This window comes from Chaetodon trifascialis, chromosome 5 (assembly GCF_039877785.1).
Source record: "Chaetodon trifascialis isolate fChaTrf1 chromosome 5, fChaTrf1.hap1, whole genome shotgun sequence".
Lineage (NCBI taxonomy): Eukaryota > Metazoa > Chordata > Actinopteri > Chaetodontiformes > Chaetodontidae > Chaetodon > Chaetodon trifascialis.
In genome coordinates, this window is record NC_092060.1 from 5168066 (window position 1) to 5193810 (window position 25745).

General features: G+C 39.8%; 1 protein-coding gene across 1 annotated transcript; it reads right to left on the reverse strand.

Moving 5' to 3' along the window:
* Positions 1-7266: 7266 nt before the first annotated feature.
* On the reverse strand, positions 7267-23263 carry LOC139331555 (F-BAR and double SH3 domains protein 1-like). Its single transcript, XM_070963059.1, has 21 exons — positions 23174-23263; positions 22475-22572; positions 22301-22346; positions 21022-21095; positions 20143-20287; positions 19816-19952; positions 17771-17834; positions 16348-16476; positions 15035-15157; positions 14042-14137; positions 13435-13551; positions 12524-12628; positions 11338-11493; positions 10376-10504; positions 9742-9825; positions 9425-9569; positions 9168-9268; positions 7921-8037; positions 7675-7825; positions 7499-7554; positions 7267-7330 (listed from the first exon to the last, which is right to left on the reverse strand). Exons 1-21 carry the CDS (start codon positions 23192-23194, stop codon positions 7280-7282), a joined length of 2145 nt encoding a protein of 714 aa, XP_070819160.1. The 5' UTR covers positions 23195-23263; the 3' UTR covers positions 7267-7279.
* Between the last annotated feature and the right edge of the window lie 2482 nt (positions 23264-25745).

Consider the following 25745-nt stretch of genomic DNA (forward strand, 5'->3'; position numbering starts at 1 on the left):
TATACTGCATACCATGCTTTTGTGTTCCTAGGCTTTTCTTTCCTACTTTGCAATCAGGTTTCCATTTATTTCCAGGGAGTAGAATAAAAGTGTGAGCCTCATATGTTGGAATCTAGAAATACTATAAGATTCCATGATCATGATACAATAAAACAAAATCTACTGAGGAGTCTACAGCCATGGTAGAGGCACTGTGGGGTTGTACTGAGCAATAACAGTGGTTAGACCTAAATAAGATCCACCTTTCAATGATGAATAAATCCTAATAAATGATAAATGCTAATTTCAGTCTGCTAACATGAAATTCGTGTTCACAACTCTAAAGTACAGCTGAGGCTGATGGGAATATCAATAGTCAGAATTAAGTTGGAAGAAGTTATTAAAATGAATCATGTCTGTCTGTACCAAATTTCAGGTATTAAACTATTAAATAGTTGTATATATGTCACTCAAAACCATAAATGTCAACCCATTGGTGGCGGTACAGGAAAATTAAGGGGCTTACCAAAATCAGTAACCGTTGTTTATCCATTCAACAGTTTCAAGATATTTCAGTCCAGACCAAAGTGGTGGGCCCACCAACCGACTGAACACAGACTAACATCACCATTCCTATATCACAGCTATGGCTAAAAATTATTTACAGAGCATGATGTTAATTGTCATGAATTACACAGCTCAAAAAAGTTTCAATATTTTCATACCATATGGAAATGAATGGAAACAAATGGCTACCTATAAAAACACGTCCTTAAATTTAAAATTATACAGAATGCATTGCGCAAATGGCAAAACTGTGAAGCATTCATGATTTGTAGTTAAGAGGAGGGTAAGACTTGTTATTCACTGATATAGTCCTTAATCCAGCCTTTGGTCTGTTTATGGACCATAAAATGAGTAATGCAGGGTGAAGTTTTACTTTAGATAATTGTTTCATATGTGACCACTTGTCTGGCTGATTGATTACTTAACGTCAAAGTGATGACTTGCTAACAGGCTGATTACATTTAATTCTTTAACCAGAGGTGTGTGATTCATTTATTGATTTGTCATGATGCTTTATTAATGTATAAAGGTGCTAAGGGCTGACAACCTCTAATCTCATCTATTGATCCTCCTGATTGTGAATTAAGATTAACAGCACAAACACAGAGGAGCAGTTGTTCTATGAGCAGCTTGGCCAATGGAGATGTATCAAATTAGTGAATTTGCAACAAGTTCTTGCAATTATGTTTAACCCCATCCAACAATGTAGTTGATTGGCAAGTACAGTATATTGCCAGATAGATAAAACAGCCTTTTCATTCCAAATCCCCCCCCTCCTTCTCCACATTAGGCCATTTCTCTCATGTGCTTTGTTTTATAGCAGAGTGAAGAGCTTCATCATGAGAGTGTAACCCTTATGGATGGTCCGAATGCTCCCCCTCCCTCAACAGATCCACCCTCCCCTGCACAGGCTGCCTGTTAGTGAAGCACTGGCTTTCCACCATACCAACACTAACAGCTGTAGTGAACATTGGTCTGATGGAGGGCACCACCGAACACAGTGCCAGCAGTCCATGTAGAGTAGTCACAACATATTGTTGTTATAAGAATGTAATCATGTACTTCCACTGGTAAATATACTACACTATCTGTATACCAGTCACTCCAGTCCCAGACTAGGTCACTTTGCGATACTAATATACATCTCGTAAAACACTGGCTTTTTTTCTTATTCTTCACAATACTTCTTTCTGCTCATGCCATTCCATTATGTGTTTCACATAAACTGAATGCTTATGAGGAAGGTACAAAACAACAAATGACCACTGAAGATAGTGTGGCAGTCCCATATGTGAAATAAGCTCTCTGACATCAGAGACATGAAACTTCCACCAAATAAACTCTCCAGTCCTTAAAGCTGTGAAACTTCGAAATAATGTATTTTAAAATATGATGTGTATTTTGAAGTATAATGGAATATGTTAAAGTCTAACTTGGAGAGCTTCCACATTGGATAAAAGACTGATTGTACAGTCATGACAACAGTGGAACTCTCCACTCATAAATGTATTTTCTTCCCACTCATTTTATTATACAGTGGAACTCACTAGGTTGTAACATGTTACGACACAACATTTGTGTCCGTCATACCTGTCAAACTATTCACTCTGAAGGATTAAAAAAATATATATACCACCATGGTTATAGGCAGTAAGAGGTGTGGATCTGTCACAGTTACAGGTCTGTAACATTATACATAAATTAAATATGAGTACACAACTTCACATTTCACCTTTGCTGTACAGTCTGTCTCTATACTCTATGACAATAACATTGTATACCTTGCAGCAACAATCTAAAGGTGTGATCCAGAGGGCATGTGGTGTGGAATTCTGTCAATTTTGACAAAATTTGAAGGAAAATTTAATTTACAATTTACAACATCAGTTAATGTTTGTAGTTTGGGTAGAATCTTATTCACTGAAGTAATGATGAAATCTGGAGACAGAGAAACAGTAATTGCACAAAATTTGGTTTCACAAGGTTTTATCTAAGGTCTGTATGAATGTCTGACTGCTTGTGTAGATGATAGAAGAGCGATCATAGGAATGGTGGCTAAAATTACAATTAATTACAATTACAGAGATAATGATTCAGGTTGTAAAAAGATGGAACAAAACAAATTGGCAGCAAAAGCATCCTTAATAGATAAAAGGGGGAAAAAACTACCTTCCCAATACTTTTTTCAATATAATGTTAACTAAAAACAATGTAAGTAATAATCTAAAGCATTTTTATGTCAGCCCCCATTCAGTTCACAAAGTTTGTACGTATCTGTTTGTTTGGAATACATAGTTACTGTCGGTGAGCCACTAAGACTGGAGAAGATACATTTGAACCTGATCAACAAAAAGTTCAACATAAGACGACATCACAGCTCTGACCACACACTGCACTGCCAAACATCACAGAAACCAGCAGCAAGAAATAAAGGAAGCAAAGTTAACCAGATGTACACTTGCTAAAAAAGGTAGTGTGATTGCTGAGAGCTCTTGGAGCTTGTTTTAAGTTGTGAAGCATTTATTTCACCATGTTCCAGCTGTTTGCCAAGTTTCATTTCTGTATTTTTTACAGTTTGTGAAATATTGGTGTTTTTCTGCAGTCCTCATTTAAAAATGAATAACTTTCATTTTAACAAATGTCAACAAGCTGTTTACAAGCGAATGCGGCCGTGACATTTTAAAAGTGGAACCAGGTTTTCGAGCCTTTAGTATCTGGAGTCATGATTTGTATTCAGCAATTTGTGTTTGTTTTTTGTTTTTTTGTTTTTTTTTGTGATACTAAATTTCTTAATCTTAATTATGGTCTCAGTCTGTAATCTTGAGACAAATTTGTTTGCAAATGAGGCACTCCTGAGTTAAAACAGTTTGAAGTAATTTGACCACACCCACAAAAGTCTGTTAGCCAACTATGGAAAAACGATGCATGAAGTTAATTATATGGGTCATCCTCGGGGCGGTCCAAAACATGGTATGTACCAAGTTTGATGAATACTGAATGAAATATGTACCAATAAGGAGTCAAAAGTATGGGAATGATGGGAAAATTTTAGTGGTACTGTAAATGGGCCTATATCAAGCTATTCAGCATCGTCCACTAAATCTATAGAAACCAGAATTTCTCTTCAATGCCTCATGGTTGCCGAGATATTAAACAAAACATTTGAAATATTTGTTAGTTGACTTCCCATAACTATGTTTCTAGCAACAAGGGTGTAGGACAAGTAGCATGTCAAAAACAGATGGAAGAAAATAGAAAGGGTAAAACAAAGATAACAGTAGTGTCATTTCCTTCAGCAAAAAAGAAAAAAGGAAGTTGTGAAGTACTTCAGTCTACCTAGTTCAAGACATTCTGCTCCTGAGGGAACCACATTTTTGTAATACTGACTTCTTCTCATGATGTCGTCACTTTTCTTTCTTTTCATCCATTCAAAACAAACTCACGTACGGTCACTTCCTCAGTAGTTGGCCATGTACATAGATTTGGTTTTATGTGCTCAGGTTTGGAGACATCTGCCTCTCAAAGTTTAACCAGCACCTGGATAGGGAATTTGAATGAAATCTCCTTGGCAGATAAAATTATGAGTGAGAAAATCTGTGTGTAATTTCTACACTTTGATTGAAGTGAACCTTTAAGAATTGTGTATCTGTGGGGATCATGGGAATCCATCTTGTTCCTAAACTCCAGAAGAGAGTCTGTATTTGTTAGGATTTGTAGTTGCAGGCATTCAGTCCAGTATACATTCAAGCCTCTGGCCCTGGAGACTCTTTCTGGTTAGAACAGAGGCAGTTTACCAGACAGCTTAAAGGTTTCAGGTCAGAGGTCAGCGTCATTTCCTGGTCTTTATGGAAAGCCAGCTGGGAGGCCAGTCTGCTGCCTCAGCTTTCCTCTCACTCTGTGTCTTTCCTCTGCCCCCAAATTTGAATTTCAAGCCTCTTCTGTTGTGAATTCTTTTCCTTTTTCTCAAACTGACATGTGGACATCATGTCTTCATCCACTGAAGTCTAAAACACTGTTCAGCTGGAAGTACAGGACATTATCTTCATCCAGACCTTTACAGTATATTTCTGTTTGTTCAGGATCTGTTCAGGTTTTTTTATTTTGAATGAAAGTGTGATCATGATAGACTGTGTGTCACCCTCTGCTGGTCACCACGCACATCACACCTTCACATGTTAGTGTATTTTCCTAAACTGCTGTGTCATCTTCAACATGTTTATTCTATTAACAACACGCTGTTGTATTACTTTTCAACACAGTGCGTGCCCATGTGTTCACCTGTTGAAACATACATAATAATCTTGTAAATTATACTGCTACAAATAAGTGTGTATAAAGAAAGCCGTGCTGTTTTGTTTGTTTTGTACTTCTGCACTATATCTAAAACCATTTTAGAACTATAACAATTAATTACATGCATCTTATATGTACATGGCACCACACACATAGAATCGTGTCGATAAACAAAGTTGGAGATGTCTTAATGGTGCAGCTATCAGTAACCACATTAGTCAGCACAGATCTATGTGAAGCTCTGTGGGTATGTATTTTCTTCCCTCCAATAAACAGCAGTTTGCTGTACAGTAGATACGAAATTTGCATCGACTGTCTCCAAGTTGATTTTAGCAGCTGAGGTCAAAGGCCTGTCCTGCCAGTAGCATGCCACAACATGGAGCAACTCTCCAGATCAAGTAATAAGGTTGAGAATGTAAAATCAAACTGGTGGCTGCACTCTGAGTTTCCTCTCTTCTTTTCAGTTTCCTCAGTGTATGAAGAGAAGCCCACAAGGGTTAAGTTAAAGTCACCTGATATAAGAAATAGTTTGCCACAAGCTGCTTTATATTGGAAAAACTTATTCTTATAGAAAAACAAGATTTTAAGATACAATGCTAAATTGATATTTTATTATAGTATTTAAACCAAGTACACTAATAGCACAATCTCAATAAATGGTGTCCTTTGAAAAGAACTGGCACCCAGTAGTCAGGAGATATTGTTACTAACTCAGCATCTTTGGAACTAACTTATTATTGCTTACTGAGTTGCAAAGACACTGAATTTGGCTGAAGTAGTATGAGGAAATGATATGCCTCCACTGAGGTATTGGCATTGCAGATTCATACCTGGAAATAAGATGAATGGTTAGTGAGGGAAACAGTGTGAACATGCTTAAAACTATAATGAATAGTTTGCAGTTTTATAACTGTATGAATAGAGGACAAATCCAGCACAACTGAGAGGTGCAGTGTGTTGTTTTCCTTACACTTTCCAAGTCAGCTGCTTCTAAACATTACTTGGATTTTAATTTGACATATAAAAGCAACACTGTGTGGTCCATCGATATACACAATGTTTTTGTTTTGTTTTGTTTTTTCGACAGTGGGACCAGTAATTAACACATTTTGGCAACATATTGTATGTACCATGTTGCTTCTGATCTTACAATGCAGAGAAAATACTTCATTATAAATGCAAAAATTTGTGGCACTACTAAAAAATGGACAGAGGTCAAGCATTGCACACCTCAGCAGCTATTGAACTATGCACACTGAAGAACCACTGGAAACCACGAAATCTAAAAAGCCTTTAAACTCATTATTCTCCATAATCACTATGAAGTTGATCAAACAGTGTGATCAAAGTCTTGTATACACAGAATGACAGAATAATACACATGATATGAGAGTCTTGTAAATATGCATATCTATCATAATTTAACCTGATGAAATAAAATACCAGAACTATGCTTTTCAAACCTGTGTGAGTGTGTGTTTTGTTCTTGATGAGCTTGATAATGTCACGACATGGCATCAGTCAGTGACCCATGTAGCTGAGCTGTGCGTCATGCCAACATGTTGTAGAAATAGCCATACTATCACAATGAACCTCACCAATAAGATTCATTTAGAACCATAATGATAAACATAATACAAAAACAGCAATACAAAACAGGGAAATGCAAAATGAAATTATTTTTATGCAAAAGATTAAATAGTTTTATTTGACTGAAATGAAAATCAATACTCACATCTCTATAGAGATAAAATATAAACAACAGCATCCTTGTTGGACCTCCGTGCAGTCACTTGATAAAATCCAATCTCATAGTGTAATGTAACTGTGCAGTACTATGTTTACTTTGACGAGCACTTTTACTGGTAAAGTTACTACCAGCGGAGTATAATCCAGTATGTTATTCTTCAGTTAGCTGTGGTAGCATCTGTAAAAAAATTTGTTGTTTCAGTATTCATTCAGTGTTTTAGCAGTTCATTGAAAGTCATTAAATATAAAGGAACATTACAAGAAACATTTATGAATACAATAAATGACATTTTCTTGTTTTACATTCTTATCTGTTCGCTGTCATGGGTCTTATGCTGATAGCTAACATAGTAAAAGCTCAGTGGCCAGTAAGGCTAAACCTTCACACCACTTGACATTTCTTATGTTTCATAATTCATGATATATTCATGATTTTTTTCCCCAAATCCAACATGTTTTAGAAATTGATTAGAATTCTTCTTACAGTTAATGTTATATCACTCTGAACACTGAATACTGGTGCACTTTATTAGAAACTAGTTTGTTCACATAGTCCACTGTTCCACTTTGCTATCTGCCGTAAGTTACATCAAGTTGACCAATGGATAAATCAACAAATATTAACAAACAAATACAAGTTATTTGTTCAAGGCTACAGTAAGTCATTAATTGTTGTGACTAAGTCTTTGTCTCAAGGCTGAGGTGAAGGCTTCTGTGTTGGAGGAGGAGGAGGTGCCCGACACTAAAACAGTCCAGAGGGAGGAGAGAGATGGGTTTATTATCAGTGATCCCTGATGGTTCAAGAATCATCTCCACAATTCCAATTAGCCTTTACGAATCCTCATTTATCATTTATCACTGAGTCATGCTGTTACGCCCAAAAATATCGTCATAAATAGAGAAAACATACTGGTCTTAGTCGAGTGCTTGAAAGATCTGGAGAATTATGGCTGCTGCCTCCAGCCTCTGATGGGACAACACACACAGAAAGACAACCTTACCATCTTAATTAATATATTTGTTAGAAAAAGTGACATAGGAATGGAAGCAGACAAAAAGAGAAAAGTAAAGTCTGACACCACTCACCTTTTGTGTCGTCTGCAAGCCAAGGGGGAAAGACCTGCTGTTTGTCCTCCACACAGCTAGAGGGAGCAGCACTAAGTGCTGAACTGCAGCCAGGGTTCGAAGGGCTTGGGATGGGGGGTAAGTAAGGAGGCATGGTTGGGGTGGGGAGAGGCTGGAGAAAAAATACGAGGAGTGAAAGGTCATTCAGAAAACAAATGAACAATACGATGAGCTGGGCAGATGCTGTGATTGAGAATACAGTCTCACCTCCCCCTCCTCCTCTTCCTCCTCTTCCTCCCCTTCATCATGGATGAGCTCTACCACAAGTGATGGGAAGACACCGACACGTCCATTCAGTTCTCCCTCCCAAAAACCATCATCCACCTGCAAAACAAAACAATCACTTCAACCATGCAGTCAGATACCATCCATCCATTCATTTTCTATACCGCCTATCCCTTTCGGGGTTGCGGGGGGCTGGAGCCTATCCCAGCTGTCAATGGGCGAGAGGCGGGGTACACCCTGGACCGGTCGCCAGTCGATTGCAGGGCAACACACAAGACAAACAACCATTCACGCTCACACTCACACCTAGGGGCAATTTAGAGTCACCAATTAACCTAATGAGCATGTTTTTGGTCTGTGGGAGGAAGCCGGAGTACCCGGAGAGAACCCACACATGCACAAGAAGAACATGCAAACTTCACACAGAAATCGAACCGGCGACCTTCTCGCTGTGAGTAAACTAATCTTAACTCAAAGTTCACTTACTAGCTTTTTCAGTGCTTTCAAACCACATCTCATGGTCTTCATCAGCAATCAGAGTTTACTCAGTTGTAGTACTTCTGTCATGTGATGACAGTTGAAGGAATTCCATCACATCTGAGAGCAAACTACAAACCTTCTTGGTGTAGATGTTGAGGTTCATTTGAAACGTCTAGAAAAAGCTGCTGTGGAGTTTCTTACCCATCTACTTCTGTTAACACTTGAAAATGTTCATCAGTAGTTATTATTTATTGTGTCACGTTCTCTCACAGATTTTTGATTGGCTCTCAATAAAATGCACAATGTCCCTTGCTGGCCAGAATACAAAGATCAAGCTGAGGCTGATGAAAGTGGAGCCCAGACTCACCAAATCCAGCCAAAGAGAGCCTCAGTGAAACCACAACTTTTGGGTTCTGTTTGAGAAATAAGCAAACTGAGCTCATCACTAAAAATCCTGGCTTTCTCGACAGTGTGTCATGTGACTGGACAATGGGAATCACTTTGGGTGGACAGTTTATGTTATGAAGCTGTTATGACCCAGCAGACACTGCTCCTGAACTACAGTGCTCCTCGTCAGTAGTCCAGTCTGTTCTTCCGTTACTTGCCCACATCACTATGTAACACAGCACCATCTCCAGCTCGGTGACCGTCCTCCACCTTGCTGTCTGCCATTGTTATATGAAGATATGGAAGCAAAGCAGTCAGTCTCTGAGGGATTCAGCCCCTAAATTGGTACATATCCTACACACCTCTCCATGCCGACAGCGTATCAGCTGAATTAGTGCCCCTTCCTGGAAGGAAAGCTCCTCTGCACTCTGGGCCTGGTAGGAGTACAGAGCTCTGACGACACCTGACACAGGATTCAAGTCAGACTGCATTATTAACATCATCAACTTCTTATGAAGCATTTGTGCACACACTTTACATGTCTCCATGTGACCATGTTTCAGACAGAATAAGTACGTTGATATATTCAGTGGTACTGTAAATGACACACACTGCTGACCTCGGCTTGCTGCGCTGTCTTTATTCTCAGTGGACGAGGTGGAGCTGAAAGAACTGTCCAGCTGTGTGGCGTCCACTGCTGGTAGACACAGGAACTGCACATAACGCTCAGGAACATACCCCACCTGACCACAGGCGTTACACACCTGGACAGACACAGACACAGATGAGACGCTGGAGAACATACACAGCACAGACTGCGCTTCAATCTTAAGTTAAAGATGATTCATCTGTCAAAATAAAAATGAGGTTTTTCTTTTCTTAAAGGCTGATATTATTCTGATACTGTATGTCAGAAAACAACAGAGCAGCTGTTACCTTCAGCCAGTCCTCCATGTCTCCATCCTCAATCACTTGAAGTTCCTCCCCTTCCATGATTGACAGCTCATCTGACTGGTTAGCCTAGAGGAAGTACCGTGCTTTTGTCATTTTGATGAATTCTTCAATGAAGTGAAAACATTATCCAACGTCAGGGCTACATGTACATGCACAGCAGAGAACATCACCTGTACAACTGCAGTATTTCCTGGAAATACAACATTCTACTATATGCTTTTAATAACATCAGAAATACTTCATCTACTTATCTAGATGATATATTTATACAGATCAAACTACCAGGCAGTATTTGACCTTTCATCTTCCTCCTTGTTGATCTGTCCGTGTGTAACACATGGTTGGTTTTTCAACATTTCTGCCTGTGACTTCATTTTACTTCATGACAACATCAGTTGTTGTTGTTGCGATGTCAGGCTGACATGTTCACATATTTTGTTTCTTTCAAAAGCATGCAGCATTTTGAAAATTCTTATTTCTCTATGGAAAACATGTGCTGAAATCTTAATAATCCACTCTCAGAAGTCTCCCATGATGCCATTTGTGTATTCATGACGTCATGTGAAGCCCAGATCCCAGGGCTCAGGGTTTGCTGGAACACTTTTGAAGACACTACCTGATAGCCATAGATAACTCTGCAGGCTGCAGGGTAAACACACACTCCAGATGCTGACACTGGATCTGCAAAGATGTCTCCGTTCTCATCATCGTAGTCCTCAAAGTCAGTCAGCTCAAACTCATCCTCCTAAAAAACACACAATAAACACGAGTGTAGCATGAGTGTTGTAATGAATGCTGCTAATGATGTCACACTTCCAACTTACTTGACCTAAAATTATGAAATTCTAGGCCTGCCGTGAACATGTGTAGTTTATTTTCACTCAGTCCCACATACACCACCCTGCGGCTGCAAATGCTCACCAGAGCATCAAATGTGGATTTATCCACCACTGAAAAAAGTCGTCCACAAATGGACTATTTCCTCCTGTTTGAGTAACGTTTGATAAAAAACTACAGTGACCAGCTATTTAAGGGAATCACTGACCTTTTATAAAAATCAAACCATGTATTTGTGCTGTTTAAATATTTATGTCGTCAGTTGGTGGGGTTGGGGCTGAAAGCCACAGACTGGATACTTTCACTGGCAATAACAGGGACACAGAATATTGGCAGCCTTATCCTTTATTTGCTCATTTTAATATACAATAAATCACAACATTGGCTGACAGCATTCTATACATCAGGCCTATTCTAATTATATACTTTTATGCCTTTAATGCCTGAGAATCAAGAATAAGTTGACAGGGAGCATTTCCTTCTGAGCTCCTCATCTCAGCTCCTCCTTCACAATGAAGGGAGCTCAGGTACAAAGTGCATGTGCAGCTGTGCACGTGCATTTAGAATGAAGCTAAGGGAACCATGTCACAGCGGGGGAATGGGATGTGACAAAGGTGTCAGGCCCTCATTAGCTCCACCTTAGGCCACTGAGCCACCAGAGCTTCATACGAAATTCTGCAGGGCTGGTTTTGTGTGTGTGTGTGTGTGTGTGTGTGTGTGTGTGTGTGTGTGTTAGCATACTGAAAAGTCCTCGGTAGACTTCCTCTGCTCACTGAGGTGTCTCTCTCTCTCCAGCTCCTCCTCTGCCTGGGTCATGGCATTGTGAAGCCATAGATCAGTTCCTGTGACGCTGTCTGACAGCAGAGTGAGACGGGCCTCGGCCTTCACCCTGCTGAGCTGAGAGGAAGTCAAAACAAGACACTTAGACGCACAGGCAGACATGTGGTAGCTAGGTTTTGTTCTAAGTTTCACATTTTGATCTGTCAAATTAACGGTAGACTAGCAAGTTCAGCACTACGTTATATGAACTCTTTATTTCCTTCTTTTTGCAGATGACCATGTTTTCAGACTATCTGCTGAAAGGAAGCATTTTGTCTGAGGGGCCCCACGAACTGGCTGTATGAGATATCATACTATATCATAAACACCATTTGCATGTTTCACCTTTGACCTCTCACAGGTGAAGGTTTGGATGGGATCCAGTGCTTACACTTTCTGGAAGTAAATACATCATACAACAATGAGAGTAAAACTAAAACTAAACTGTTTGGCAGGAGGGTTGCGGCTATGGAGATTTTCTGTGCCTGGACTTGGAATATTGGTTGAAGTATATATGTTAAACAAAATGATGAGAGATTATAAAAAACTGAAGTCCCTGAAGCTGGTTTGTGATCTGTCTTTTTGTGTTAATCTTTTATTCACATCAGATCAATAATTTGATCTTACAGTTGGAATATTTCTGAAGCAGTGGCCTGTTGCACCAGCTACAGTATATACTGTATATGTTTTCTCTTCAGTGCAATTCAGCTTAACACTTCTGGCTGTAAGTGGAAACTATCCAAAATATTGTTGCAGAAAATGATATTTTCACTTTCTGTGGCCAATCAATGAAATCCATTATTCTTAAAGCAGCGTTTATTACCTGGTTATGTGATAGTGATAGTGATAGTGATAGTGTTCGTGTTCGATAGTGATTTTTCAAGTTAGTTAGTGATAGTTTTCCCTCTTGAAGATACTGTGATTCGATTTGTTGATTGGAAATGTACAAGTTTATAAGCGTTCTTCTGTAATTAAAGACAGGAGAGGCTGAGAGCAGAATAATAACAGATGAAGTAAAGAGGAAAAGCAACACTGGGCCAAACTCACCTGTTTCAATTCTTTACCTGTGGGGGAAAAGCACATTTAAAAACCAATCAAAATCAAGTACCTTGGCTTTCCTGACGCTGTCCTGCACCTCTGCTATCTTCTGCTCCACACTGAGCCCTGTCTCCCCTGATAAAAGCTTCAGCCGACTCTCTAACGTCTGCAGAGCCTGAGGGAGTAACATGGTGGGGATACATCATACAAGACAGTCCTTTCTGGAGAGGTATTTTAAACATGCAACACTTTCATCACTGACTTCAAATTATATCCATCCATCCATCCATCCATCCATTTTCTATACTGCCTATCCCTTTCGGGGTCGCGGGGGGGCTGGAGCCTATCCCAGCTGTCAACAGACGAGAGGCGGGGTACACCCTGGACCGGTCGCCAGTCGATCACAGGGCAACACACAAGACAAACAAACATTCACACTCACACTCACACCTAGGGGCAATTTTACAGTCACCAGTTAACCTAATGAGCATGTTTTTGGTCTGTGGGAGGAAGCCGGAGTACCCGGAGAGAACCCACGCATGCATGGGAAGAACATGCAAACTTCACACAGAAAGGCCCCTCCCGAGGATCGAACCGGCAAACTTCTTGCTGTGAGGCACGCGCACTAACTGCTGCGCACTGTGCCGACATCAAATTATGTCAATAACTACTTTTTACATTCCACAGCTAATAGTTTTGTTTGATCCATTCACAAAAACTGCATTGACACAGAAAGCCTTAAATATTTGGTGGATACCAGAACGCATGATGTGTGACTTCTCTCAACACTGTCAGCACTAGCTTCATCAAAAATAATGGAAAGGTCAATCTGTGAATGGAACCCGATGAAGTAACGTTGTTGCTGCTGATTGTTCAGTGCATTTCAAGATGTAGCTGTAAAATATCTCAATCGAAACTGACCAATACAACCAGTGTCAACATTTCCTCTGATACAAGCGTGAATCAGCTCAGGAGACTCACCCTCTCTCCATGGGTGATGATCTTGTAGTCTTTAGCAGCTTTTGTAGCCCACTTCTTGGCCTCCTTAACCAAACATCCCTCTGCTTCTGAGGCACAAACCTCCTGCAGAGCAGCCATCTGCTCAAAAGAGAGACAAACATCCTCAGTTTTTCACTCTGGAGCTTTCCCTGCGTCATCTCATCTTCATCAGCATAATGCAACTCAATGCAACAGCTTAACGTGTAATGACAGTGTGTCCAGAGAGGTGTTGATTCAACTGTTTAGTCTTTTTTGAGGCTGCAGGTTATGTTGTGCACTAGACTGCACTAATTAAGAATTTTGTCCATGTCCATCCCTGTTTTCTCTTAATGATGAACAATCTTGTGAGTTTTCCCTTTAGCTGTTTTTTACTGACTTAAAACATCTTTCATCACATAAGAGACAGATTAAAAAATCATTTAAATCAATTTCATTGTATGTTTCTCCACATGCCAACATTTAAAACCAGTTCCTGCGCTCCATGAGCTCATACACACAAACACACACACACACACACACACACACACACACACACACACACACACACACACACACACACACACACACACACACACACACACACACACACCTTGTCATGTGGAGCTGGCTGGAAGCTGAATTCAGGTGTTCTGCCGAAGGACACAGATTCTTGAAGAAACTGCAGAACGTTTCTCTCTCTGGTCACCTGACAATGCAGCAACTCATTAATGTTAACCAGGAACAAACAAAGCAAAACATTCCTCAAACTACCCTTTCCAAGACAAAGTTTATCAGACAGGCCATGGGAAAGGTCTGTGTGCAGCACAGTCTGCTGCAGCTTTGGCTTCAGTGTCTTCATGAGTGGTACTGTAGGTGTAGATTCGAGGCAAACAGGATGGTTTCACTGGTGTGCGGTTGAACTTCTTTTGAGCAAAGAAAACACCAAAGAGGTGCAGATGAACAAAACCCCAGTGTTCTCACCTGTGCCAGCTTTGAACCGTCACTAAAATGAAGACCTAGGTGTTAAAATGTTTTCTACCCACTCACATTTAGAAGGAAACAGCTTATGAAGTGTCCACCCTCAGATTCCACTCAGTCGCTACATTCGTTCAGACATTTTGTCTATGTGTTGAATTTCCGTCTGGAAACTGTTCCTTCTAAGACCTAGCTGTCCCAGCAAGCCTCTTCATGACTCCCTCCATTCTTTTTCCATCCAATGCACCTATCTTGACAAACTCTTCTTGCATCTCTCTTTATCCTTACTTTCAAACATGGTCTTCTCATTTGACTTTTTCTCTGTTGTTTCATTTCTTTCTTCATTTCCAACTTTCCACATTCCTGTTTTCTCTCTGTCAGTCCACCTCCCTGTAACCCCTCTGCCCCTACCCACACCCCCACTAGTAACGAAGTGAGAAATGTCTTATGTCTGATCTCTCCCCACTGTGGGACACTTTGCATGTGTAAAACTCAGCCAACAAAAGGTTGATTTTTGGAGGCCTGTCACCAATCTAATACATTTGGAAGGAACCTCAAATGTGGCTGTCAGTGGTTTGGACATTGAGACCAGCAGTTAAGAGAACTCAATACACATACTCACACATACCTTAGCAACACTCTCCCATATGCTGCTGTACTGTTTGTGTGTGGTAAGACAAGTGTCCATCTCTGTCCCACACAGCAGGGTAAAATGTCCTCTCAAATCCTTGTAAATATCACTGTCCATTTGCTAATGAGGGAAGCACAGCACAAGAGTCAGTCCCATACAAAATCATTACAGAGTGACTGTGACTGTGTAACAGCAAATTCTTTTTTTCTGAACATCACAAAAGCCATGAAGTGATTATCAGAATTTGATCAATTCAGTCCAATAATGGACAGTCAAGAGGAGGTGAATCATTAAATGACTTCATGTCATTCTCACATGCAGGGACAGTAAGAACAAGTCAGCCGGCTCAGCCAGCAGAAGTCTGGGATGTTCATGCTCTCACCCAGCACAGTCAGAGAGGGACTGTAGTGGACATGCTCTATGGACCCAAAAACACTGTATGCACTGAGCAAGTATGCACTGAGGAAACAACTTTCATGGGAGTGAATGGACACCATCTTGCAATGCAGGATGCAGTTCTTCTCAGAACACCCACAGTTAAATTATAGCTTCAGAAATGCAAAACACAGCCAGTTTTTCTATGCTGAGATAATACTACCTGACCCCTGGTTTTCTGTGCTGTCAGTTCATTTCTATGTACTGCATGAGCACAACATAAACTCAACTTGTCTTTTGACAAAGAGGTTTAAATTATACTGTAGTGGTGCAAACTAACACATTTGTATTCTTTATAGTGTTATTTTCATTGTGCTGGCATGTAGGCCAGGACTGTCCCAAAAAGGATCCTTTGATTTTATGCAGCTGTAATAGCAAATAAAGACTAAATAAAGATGTACTGTAAAAGTATATTTATTTCAGTTTGGAGGGGTGGATCAGTATCAGTCAGTTTTCTCTCCTGTGAACATTTCTACCTCTTCTAACACAGTATCTGTGAGGACTTCAGTGTTAGTGGGCGACAGCGAATTATGAGGAAAACAAACCAGAGGAAGCTGGTGAGATTTCTTTTTTTTGTTTGTTTGAAAAAAAAAACAGAAAAAAAAAGCAAAAAAAACATCAGAGAGGAAGTGGTGATGACAGCAATTCCATTTCTGCAACACAACTTTACAGAATGAGTGGATAAGCGGAAAATACACTGAGCATGCAGAGCAAACTCATCAGACTGCAAGATGAAACGATGTGGCCAATGTTTTATCAGATACAGCACTGATACAACGTTTTTTAGCTTCCTTCTCTCCAATTTGTATGGTGTGTGTGTGTGTGTGTGTGTGTGTGTGTGGGGGCGTGCGTGCGTGTGTGTGTGTGTGTTTTACCTCCATAATTTGTGGCAAGTCATCAGTGTAGTAGTGTTGGTGGTGGGCATTGACTGCTGCTAACGCCAGCAGATACTCATTCCGAACTTCAGTCAAACGGTCATCACACTCTTTCAATCTGGCTCCGAGCTGTGACGAGTGAAGCATGAAACAGACATCACAAACTTTAACATGAAATATTAGCAATATACATGCAAACATAACATAGTAAATGTTTAGTTTTTTTTAAGTATGTGTTTTTTAAACACACTGTCAGCCTGCAGTTTATGTTTAAAGCTGGAGTGCTGGACTTTTACTTTTAAATGAAATCTAATCTATAAATATATCTGTTACATTCAGGCTCTTACCAAACAAATTCACACAATGGTAATTAAACCTATTCTTGCAGGGGTGGGCAGTATACTGGTTTTGTCACCATCACCAGTGTCACATTCTGCCACAATGTGGATTTTGCAATACCATCTTTACCATGATAAATGTTTTAGCATATTTAAAACAATGTGCTTTAATGTGACTGTAATAACATGCAGGTAGAGAGCTATGCATGCACTCATAGAACTGGAGTTATATCAAGTACCTAGGGTTTTCCTTACTACAGTATCTAACTCATGAAGAAGAGGAAGAGAAGATCCAGTGAATTAACTTGATGGAAATGTCCCCACAACATCCATCCATCCATTTTCTATGCCGCTTATCCCTTTCGGGGTCGCGGGGGGGCCGGAGCCTATCTCGGCTGTCAACAGGCGAGAGGCGGGGTACATACACACAACCATTCACACTCACACTCACACCTAGGGGCAATTTAGAGTCACCAATCAACCTAATGAGCATGTTTTTGGTCTGTGGGAGGAAGCCGGAGTACCCGGCGGAGTACGGGAAGAACATGCAAACTTCACACAGAAAGGCCCGACCCGGGAATCAAACCTGCGACCTTCTTGCAGTGAGGCACGCGCACTACCTGCTGCGCCACCGTGCAGCCCGTCCCCACAACAAGAACTGAAAAACTCTTTGTGTGTGATAATTATTTTACTTTGGACTCCTTTGAGGGCCAATACAAAGCAGGATTTGCTTCAAAACAGAAGCTCAAGGATGGATTGATACCAACTTCAATCTCACAAGCTCTCAGTTTTGCCATTTTTATGTTTGCTGTTTTTTTGCTGGTTGATTTTGTTGTAAGTATGTGTAGTAGATAATGTGGCTAGTTGCATCTATTGTAGTCCACTTGAGCAATGTTGGAGTATTTAATATTGACTATCTTTATCTCCACACTTCACACTGCAATGCAAGCTCAGCTTGCTTTGTTGTTTCACAAAAGCCTCCCAAAAACACTTTTCTTACTTTGGTCTGTAGAAATAGTTAATTTTTGTTTTGTGGTGATGTTGTTATACAGACAATTATAACGTATTTAATTGCAGATTCATACCTTAGCAGCCATCTTATGTGGTCCTGTTTTAAAGTGGAAAATCCCATGTTCACTTTTTCTGGCCCTGGAAGACAAAGGTAAAACATGCTGATAAAAGAAGACATACAGAGTGCTGCCACACATTATACCAATGTTCTGTTCTAAGTATTGACTATGAACTTAATGTTTGCTTTAGAAAGCATTTCATACCACAACTGAATCTGTCAGTATTGCACAATGGGTCTGATACATCAGTTTGATGGTTTATAATAACAATATAACAGAGCTTTTAACGTATTTGATGTTTTGTGGTCAAAATATTGGCTATAGGAAACTTCAATCGGTGTCACAAAAAAGGTGTCAGCCCTGAATAAATCCTCTTAAGACTCCAACAGTCCACAGGCTGCCAGAGTGTGGTCTGCCCGTCTATTGACGCATATGCTATGTATAATTTTGTACTCATTCCATTCTTCATTGGAAATCTAAGACTCTTGTGATTCGCCTGATGCAAGCCATTTCAAGATACAATCACAACAGCAGGTACAATCAAAGGCAACAACAAACAAATAATTAATTATAGAATTGAGGCAACTCAGCAATAAAGTCTCATAGTAATGCACTGATCAGTAACTGACAGAAATGGTCTGGTTACATCGGCAAAAGTCCACACGATCCAGTCCAGTAAAATATTTAGTCCAAATCAGTGTAATAATCAATGGAAAGCTGTTTTTGTAATGTTGAAACAGCCAGCGATGCGCTAATCTTCCATGTTTTCTCCATTCTAACTCCAGTAGGCATGTACACAGAGGCTGTTGGTCTCAAAATGCCTGCTGTGCTCTGACCTTCGATTGACACCTCACTCGACCAATGTTGACCATGACTTGACTTGACAATGTCATGTTCACACCTGACAATAGCCTACAAAAGTCTGCTTTGAGTGGAATGTCTTGTTCTCTTCTTTTGTGTAAAGATCGAGCCAGTTACAACCAGTTGAGCAGATGACTGGCTCTTTGTTTAGCCAATGAAATTCCAAAAATGAGAATTTTTTGTTTCAGTGGGTAATCTACTGCCAAATCAAGGAATTCGACACAAAGCAGGAATGATGAATATAGTCAATGGTCTCAACATAAAGATATATATCCTAAATATAAATATAGATGCCAAAATGTGATGGATAGGTGGCCTAAATACAGATTACCTGAATGTAAATATTGATATTAATTTTGTTAAAAAAAAAAAAAAAATAGCTTTTTTGGAAAATGCTTACTTTTGAAACATTTGAAAAAGTATGTAAAATATTCATTTTCTGTGGAATTATTATCGATTTTTACTGAGCTTGGACTAATGTACGGGTTCGTGCTGTCGTCTCATTATATTTTCTAAATAATAAGTCCCAGATCTACAAGCATTTATTTGCAAAATAAATAAATAAAAATCAGGTGGAAATAAAAACCATCTACTTCAGTGTGTTCAAACTTCTACTACTCAATGCCATATCACTGGAGAACAAGACCATGGAAAAACTACAAATGGTTTAAGAGTAGGTATCAGTTGACTTTGGATATGCTTTGGATAGGCATTTTAGGTTCATTTTACTGGAATGGGGAAGGGGTTAAAAGCATATTAGTTGAAACCTATCATTCACATTTTCAGTGGAAACATGATGCTAAGATCAGATGTTATCTGGGTGCAGCAGGAAGTTCATGTCACAGAAGAATTGGGGCCCATCAATGGTTTTACTGCCCTCATGTCCTCATTAGATTTAACTGGTAACTGCACCATCCTTGTCACTGCTCTCAATCCTAGCCTCAGTCAAAAGATTTGCCTCAGTTTTTTCTGTCCACACATTTTCAGAAGTGTTTTGAAAAGCCTGCTTAGGCCTTGGGATCTTCTACAGAATTCACTATACATCTCAGACCTCTTAACATGAGTTGAGATCCACAAGCCTTGTTAACACATACAGTATTGCTTTAATGTACAAGATGTGCCTTAACGTAAATGAAGCCAATCTTTTTCATACACACACGCAGACACACGCACACACACACACACACACACACACTGACCTGGTCTGTGCATCAGCAGCTTTCTCTCTGGCAACATTGGCGATCTGACTGAGTTGATTGTACCTCTTCTTGAGCCTGTGCAGCTCTCGCAGAGCATCCACCACTTCCCCCTGTATCCTCTGGAGCCTCTCCAGGCCCTAAAACACACACACACACACACACACACACACACACACACACACACACACACACACACACACACACACACACACACACACACACACACACTTCATTCAGCCATCAGTTTCTTCATGTTTCATGGTCACAATATGTTGCAATAATGAAACTGAGAACTGTGTGTGCGTTTACTGTGTGCAGCTCTCTCACTCTCTTAGTTCTAATGTCCTTTGCATTGCGAAGACTTTTGGAGGCTTGTCCAATCAGGTGGCGGTATTCCTCTGCAGCAGCAATTCGTGATGCAGCAGAATGAGCTGTTGCATCTATCACTGACCGCCACATGCCAAACACACTCCTGAAAACAACACCAATCACTGACAATCACTCATTATGTGCACTTTACACTCTGTAAAAGCTAACAGTGCACATCCAAGCAGCTTTCTGTAAATATGTGTGAAACAGATCATGCACATAATACGAATACTAATACATGCTATGAAGACACATTCTTGTATTGTGTTCCTATTATGTCATAAGGTCAATAACCATAATGCACTGAAGAACAAGACATATAAGACATATTCCGGCACATACTGTATGTATACCTCAATTTCTACATGGGAACTATGCATTTGCTCATTGCTCAGCTGTAAATGTATCACTGAAGAACCCTATTGTGGTGCAACTTATGTAATAACTATTCAAATTTCATTTCATTTTTTCAATTTCACTTTTTGCGCTTTATGTAAATGGCTTGCTTACGAGCCACCAAATGGCAACATGTCTCCGATGTAGTCTACAGATCAAGAGGTGTGAGTTAGCTTATCAAATACAACCTCCATTACTATTTATTTCCTTTAAGCTCGTCCAAATACAGGAAAACTTGATGACTCAGGGCCAAACGTTGCTCTTGGAAAAACTATTAAAATGAACTCCACACTGGCTAAAGCAACCTTCTGCCTTCTTGCTGAAAATGACATCAGAGTAGCCAGAAACACAAGTCTAGTGGTTGGTTTTGGAAAATTAAATGACCCTCAAAACAGTGAAACAGAAGGCAGCAGGCTGTGTACAGTATGTGTGTGCAGTTACCCAGAGGCAGTAGCATCTGTATTTCCTCTTTGCCAGTCTCTCTTCTGGTATTGGGCAGCTAATCTCTGAAGAGCCTGAAAATGCAGTTTGTAACTGATCACAACTGAGAAAAGACGGTCAAATGTATTTTACTGAAGACACAATTCAGGTTTAACTGAGAACCAGGTGGGCATTATTTGGTTCATTCATTCATTCATTCATTCATTCATTCATTCATTCATTCATTCATTCATTCATTCATTCATTCATTATCATTTGCCTAGACCCAGTTTAGTGTGACTAAGAACATTTCCCACAATGCCTCATTACAGAGAACATTTGGTTTTCATGTCATTTCATTCTGACCTCATTGTTTCTAAACTTTTATTAAGCTGTACTTAATTAGCATTCATGATAAGAATCCAGTTTTTATTATTGTTATTGTAATTATTTGCTACTTCTTTGACTCGGTATTACACATTGGCCTCGTTTTTCTATCATCAGTTCAAAATTTCAGCTTGTTCAATATTTTGGTTCACAACCAAAAACCAAAACCTGAAGTTTCCATGAGCCTCAGCTGTACTTGGGATAAGTTGGTGCTAATTAGCAAGTGTTAGCGTTTAGCTGAAAGCACAGCTGTACCTAAGCACTGTCTCTTAGAATCACTAGTGTGGCTGAAAAGAGTACCTCCCAATTTTTCTTATATATTCCTCTTTTGTCTCATAGCTCCAACATCTTGTAAAAATGTGGGTTCTAGGGAGCTCTGTCTGCTTGTAATAATGATAAAAATAAAATCTAAAATTATGGATTTTCATCAATGTAAATGATTTAAAGTGCCAGACCTTTTCATGACTCAGTTGGGTCACTGCAAGTATTTTAAAGTAGCTTATAGCTTTTCAGGAAACAGCATGATGCTTTCTTTATTCCTCGCCTATAAGTTTGGGTATGCATTTGTCAGCATTAGTGTGGATGCACATGTATGTGACACATTCTCCACCATGGTGAAAAAAACACATAAAGCTCTCTCCAGAGTTTTGCAGGAAAGGTGGAAAATGGAACATCTAGTCGGAGAGTTCAAAAGAAAGTATGGAAAGAGAAGAAAAACACAGATAAAGGCATCACATCCGAACTGTTCACACATACTGACACACATACTGTACAGAACTGTGTCGCAAGACAGAGCACAGCACAGCACTCAGGTGCTCATGGGACCTCAAATCAATAAAGCATTTCCAGTAAAAAAATGAAAGGTTCCAGTAAGAGGACTAATAGTGGACTAGAATAGCTTCTGTGAACTCACCTGACCATACTCTTTCTCTATAGTTGCTCGCTGCTTACTGAAGGACCTTTTGGAAAACAGGAAAACACGCCATTAACAACATCAGCAGACACATAATTTATGCCAATCGATGAATGCAGCTGGAGGATTTCATGCAGAAATCCACAGTCTGGTGAGGCACAGAGAGGACAGTACCTGATCTCCTCCAGCAGCTCAGTGTCCTGATGTTGTTTGGTCTGCAATTTGCTGAACTGCTCTGAGAATACCTGTTTCACCTGCTGGCTCTCCTTTACCTGGACACACACACGGGCACACATGTGCACACACACGCACAAATGCAGTTTATATCTTGTTAAGTGCTCACTGAAAAAATTACATTTACTTTTAGTGAACGTGTTCAAGCACCATTTTCTGCTACTTCATACTTTTACTCTGCTAAATTTTCAGAAGGAAATGTACTTTTTTTTTTCTAAAGTTGACTGCTCTGACTGGAGAGCAAGATGTAATGTCACAAATGTCTGCAAGGTCCCAAATACCTTAGAATAAACACGCTAAATGATCGTGTCCAGTACATTTAACAAAATTTAACAAATACCTTGAAGAATCAACACGTGTACTATGGAGTAAATTCACACAATGGGCAAAAATACATTTTCAGTACTTGCGGATTTGCAGACTTGTAGAGAGATCTTATCCATCTCCAAGACATATTTGGAAGCATACTATGTGTCATGTCTTTGTTGTTTCAGTGTTTTCACTGAAATGAAAGTAATGTGGTCTACAGGAAGACTGATGGAAGTCGTGGAGTGCAGACTCAAAATGTGAGTAAGCAGTAAACTCTCTTTCTATCAGTGTCATCTCTCTCTCCACATCAGACTCGCAGTGCTACCTTACCTTTCTGGGTGGTGGCTGCATGGCTAGATGCTGATAATGTCCAATATTGTCGCTGTTATTGTGCAAGTTCCTGCTTCCTCACTGTTTTCACATTCTGTATGCACAAGTGCAACTCTCTCTCTCTCTTCCTCTCTCTCTCTCTCCCTCACTGCAGTGCTGTGGTGAAGACAGCCTATAGAGGGCAGCAGACAGTCACAAACTCTAAAAGAGACACTGAAAGAAATGATGTCAAACATTGCATATTACTATGTTGCCTTGAACAGATCACATGTTTAAAGGATACATGAACATTTGTTACATGAAGAGTTTAGGTCTCCTGTCATTGTGCTCATTCTGCCTCAGAGACATCTCCCTCAAAACAGTTTTGATGGAAGTGAATGGAGACAAAATCCACAGTCCTCGTTCAGGGTAAATATGCATTTTATAGTTCAGCTGATTGTAATAAAGCTAAAGGGCCACCTCCAAAGTGACAGTTTAAAATGTTGTTATTTGGTACCTAATCCCCCCTTTGTGTTACTTTCCATCTACCATGACTCAGCAAGGAAATACTGTCCTGTTCAAACTCATTGGTTTGTCTCACTCACTCTGACTGTCGAACATTGATATTAACTGGACTGTGGTTTTAGTTACCATTACTGTGACTGAAATCACTATAGGAAAGGATCTCTGCGCAGTCAGTATGGGCAGATGAAATGATTACATCAATGACTTTTTGAATGTACATGTGGGCAGATGGCCACTCTGTATGGAAAGTGTCCTAAGACAACCTCTGTTGTGAATTGATGCTGTACAAACATATTGAATCAAAATGAATTGAAATGAATGTGTGTTCTGTATTAAGAAAGACTTGAAAAAATGTGAACCTTTTAATGCACCACCTTTTCTGGAGAGCATTCCAGTTGCAAGTCTAAGCAAGACAGGAGCTTCATCAGCACACAGAGTGGATTATATCAGCGCTTTTAGCAATAGCTAAAGCACAGACATCACATTAAATGTAAAGTTTATTCTGTAATCTTGACCATAAATCAGATATGTATGAGAACTATGTGATACTTTTTACTCAAAGTGCTGACATTAATCATTAATCAATGTGTTCGCTGAGATTAGCTATAACACTCTCCTTTATAACATCCATCCATTTTCTATGCCGCCTATCCCTTTCAGGGTTGCGGGGGGGGGGGGGGGGGGGGGGGGCTGGAGCCTATCCCAGCTTCAATGGGCGAGAGGCGGGGTACACCCTGAACCAGTCGCCAGCCGATTGCAGGGCAACATGCAAAGACAGACAACCATTCACACTCACAGCTAGGGGCAATTAAGAGTCACCAATTAACCTAATGAGCATGTTTTTGGTCTGTGGGAGGAAGCCGGAGTACCTGGAGAGAACCCACGCATGCACAGGAAGAACATGCAAACTTCACACAGAAAGGCCCCGCCGAGGGATCGAACCGGCAACCTTCTTGCTGTGAGGCACGCACACTACCTGCTTGCGCCACCGTGCCACCCTTCCTTTATAACATATAAATGCTAATTAGGGTAAGAAGCAATAATAACAACAAACCAACAAAGTGGATTCATAGCAATAATAATTTTATTTGTGTGGCACTGAGTTGACAAAGTACTTCGTAAAACATGAAAAGAAACAGAAATGAGGTCACAGAACAGCCCAGGAGCGTTGACAAAGATGTGGTCATTTGGGTGAGATGTGAACAATGAGTCTTCAAATTGCAGCAAAATCACATCTCTGTGTGTGCGATACTTGTCTTTACAGCACAATTACAATTACCATTTTTCCCTGAAAGGGAAAATACTATGTTTTCCACACCCATATGGAGACAAATAATAATGATTTGGTAAATGAGTTAACATTTATCCTTCACACAATGATAAATCATAAATAAATAAAATAAATAAAAAGTCTAAAACGATACATCTGCAAATGTAAATCTTGCTTCAGCATCAAATGGGTTGAACTCACGTAAAGTACTGCTGTCATCCATCTCAATGTCAATCATGCACCATATCAAGAGATAGTGTCTGATGCTACGTTTGTTTTTGGGTTTCAACAATGACTGACTGATCTGACTGATTAATTGGGTTATTAATAATAGAGTGCATCTGCAAGTGATTATTGATCAAACATATGATGCATGTTCATGAGATAAATTGATCGCATTCAGTTATTGAGATATATTCCTGCAGATAATTGTTACATAATATCGCATCATCCATGGCTTTGTTTGTCTCTGCAGTTTGAAAAGCACCAAATCAAATATATCAGAATATATATGTGGATAAAATATAGCAGAACACTGAATGGAAAACTAAAAGCACAGTGTTGCGTGTTCATAGCTCTTTCTAAGCCATCTAAACAACTGAACAAAAACTGTCCTGGGAAATCATTAAGCAAGTGATTTCAAATCAATTGGACTAAGTTGCCTGCCAGGTTTTCTGACTTTTCTAAAATTGTAATCTTTCTATATTTCTTAATCCATAAATGAAAATCCAGTAAACCTTTCCAGTCTTATCCCAGATGATGCCTACTAAATTGTGAGAACATTTTAACAATGGTGAA

Coding starts and splice junctions, on each gene's coding strand:
- LOC139331555 (XM_070963059.1), bottom strand. CDS start 23,194: ATGCAGCCACCACCCAGAAAG. Junction 9,570..9,741: donor ACATGGAGGACTGGCTGAAG/GTAACAGCTGCT, acceptor GTGTCTGTCCAG/GTGTGTAACGCCTGTGGTCA. Junction 8,038..9,167: donor TACGCTGTCGGCATGGAGAG/GTGTGTAGGATA, acceptor TTTGTTTTGCAG/GTGGATGATGGTTTTTGGGA.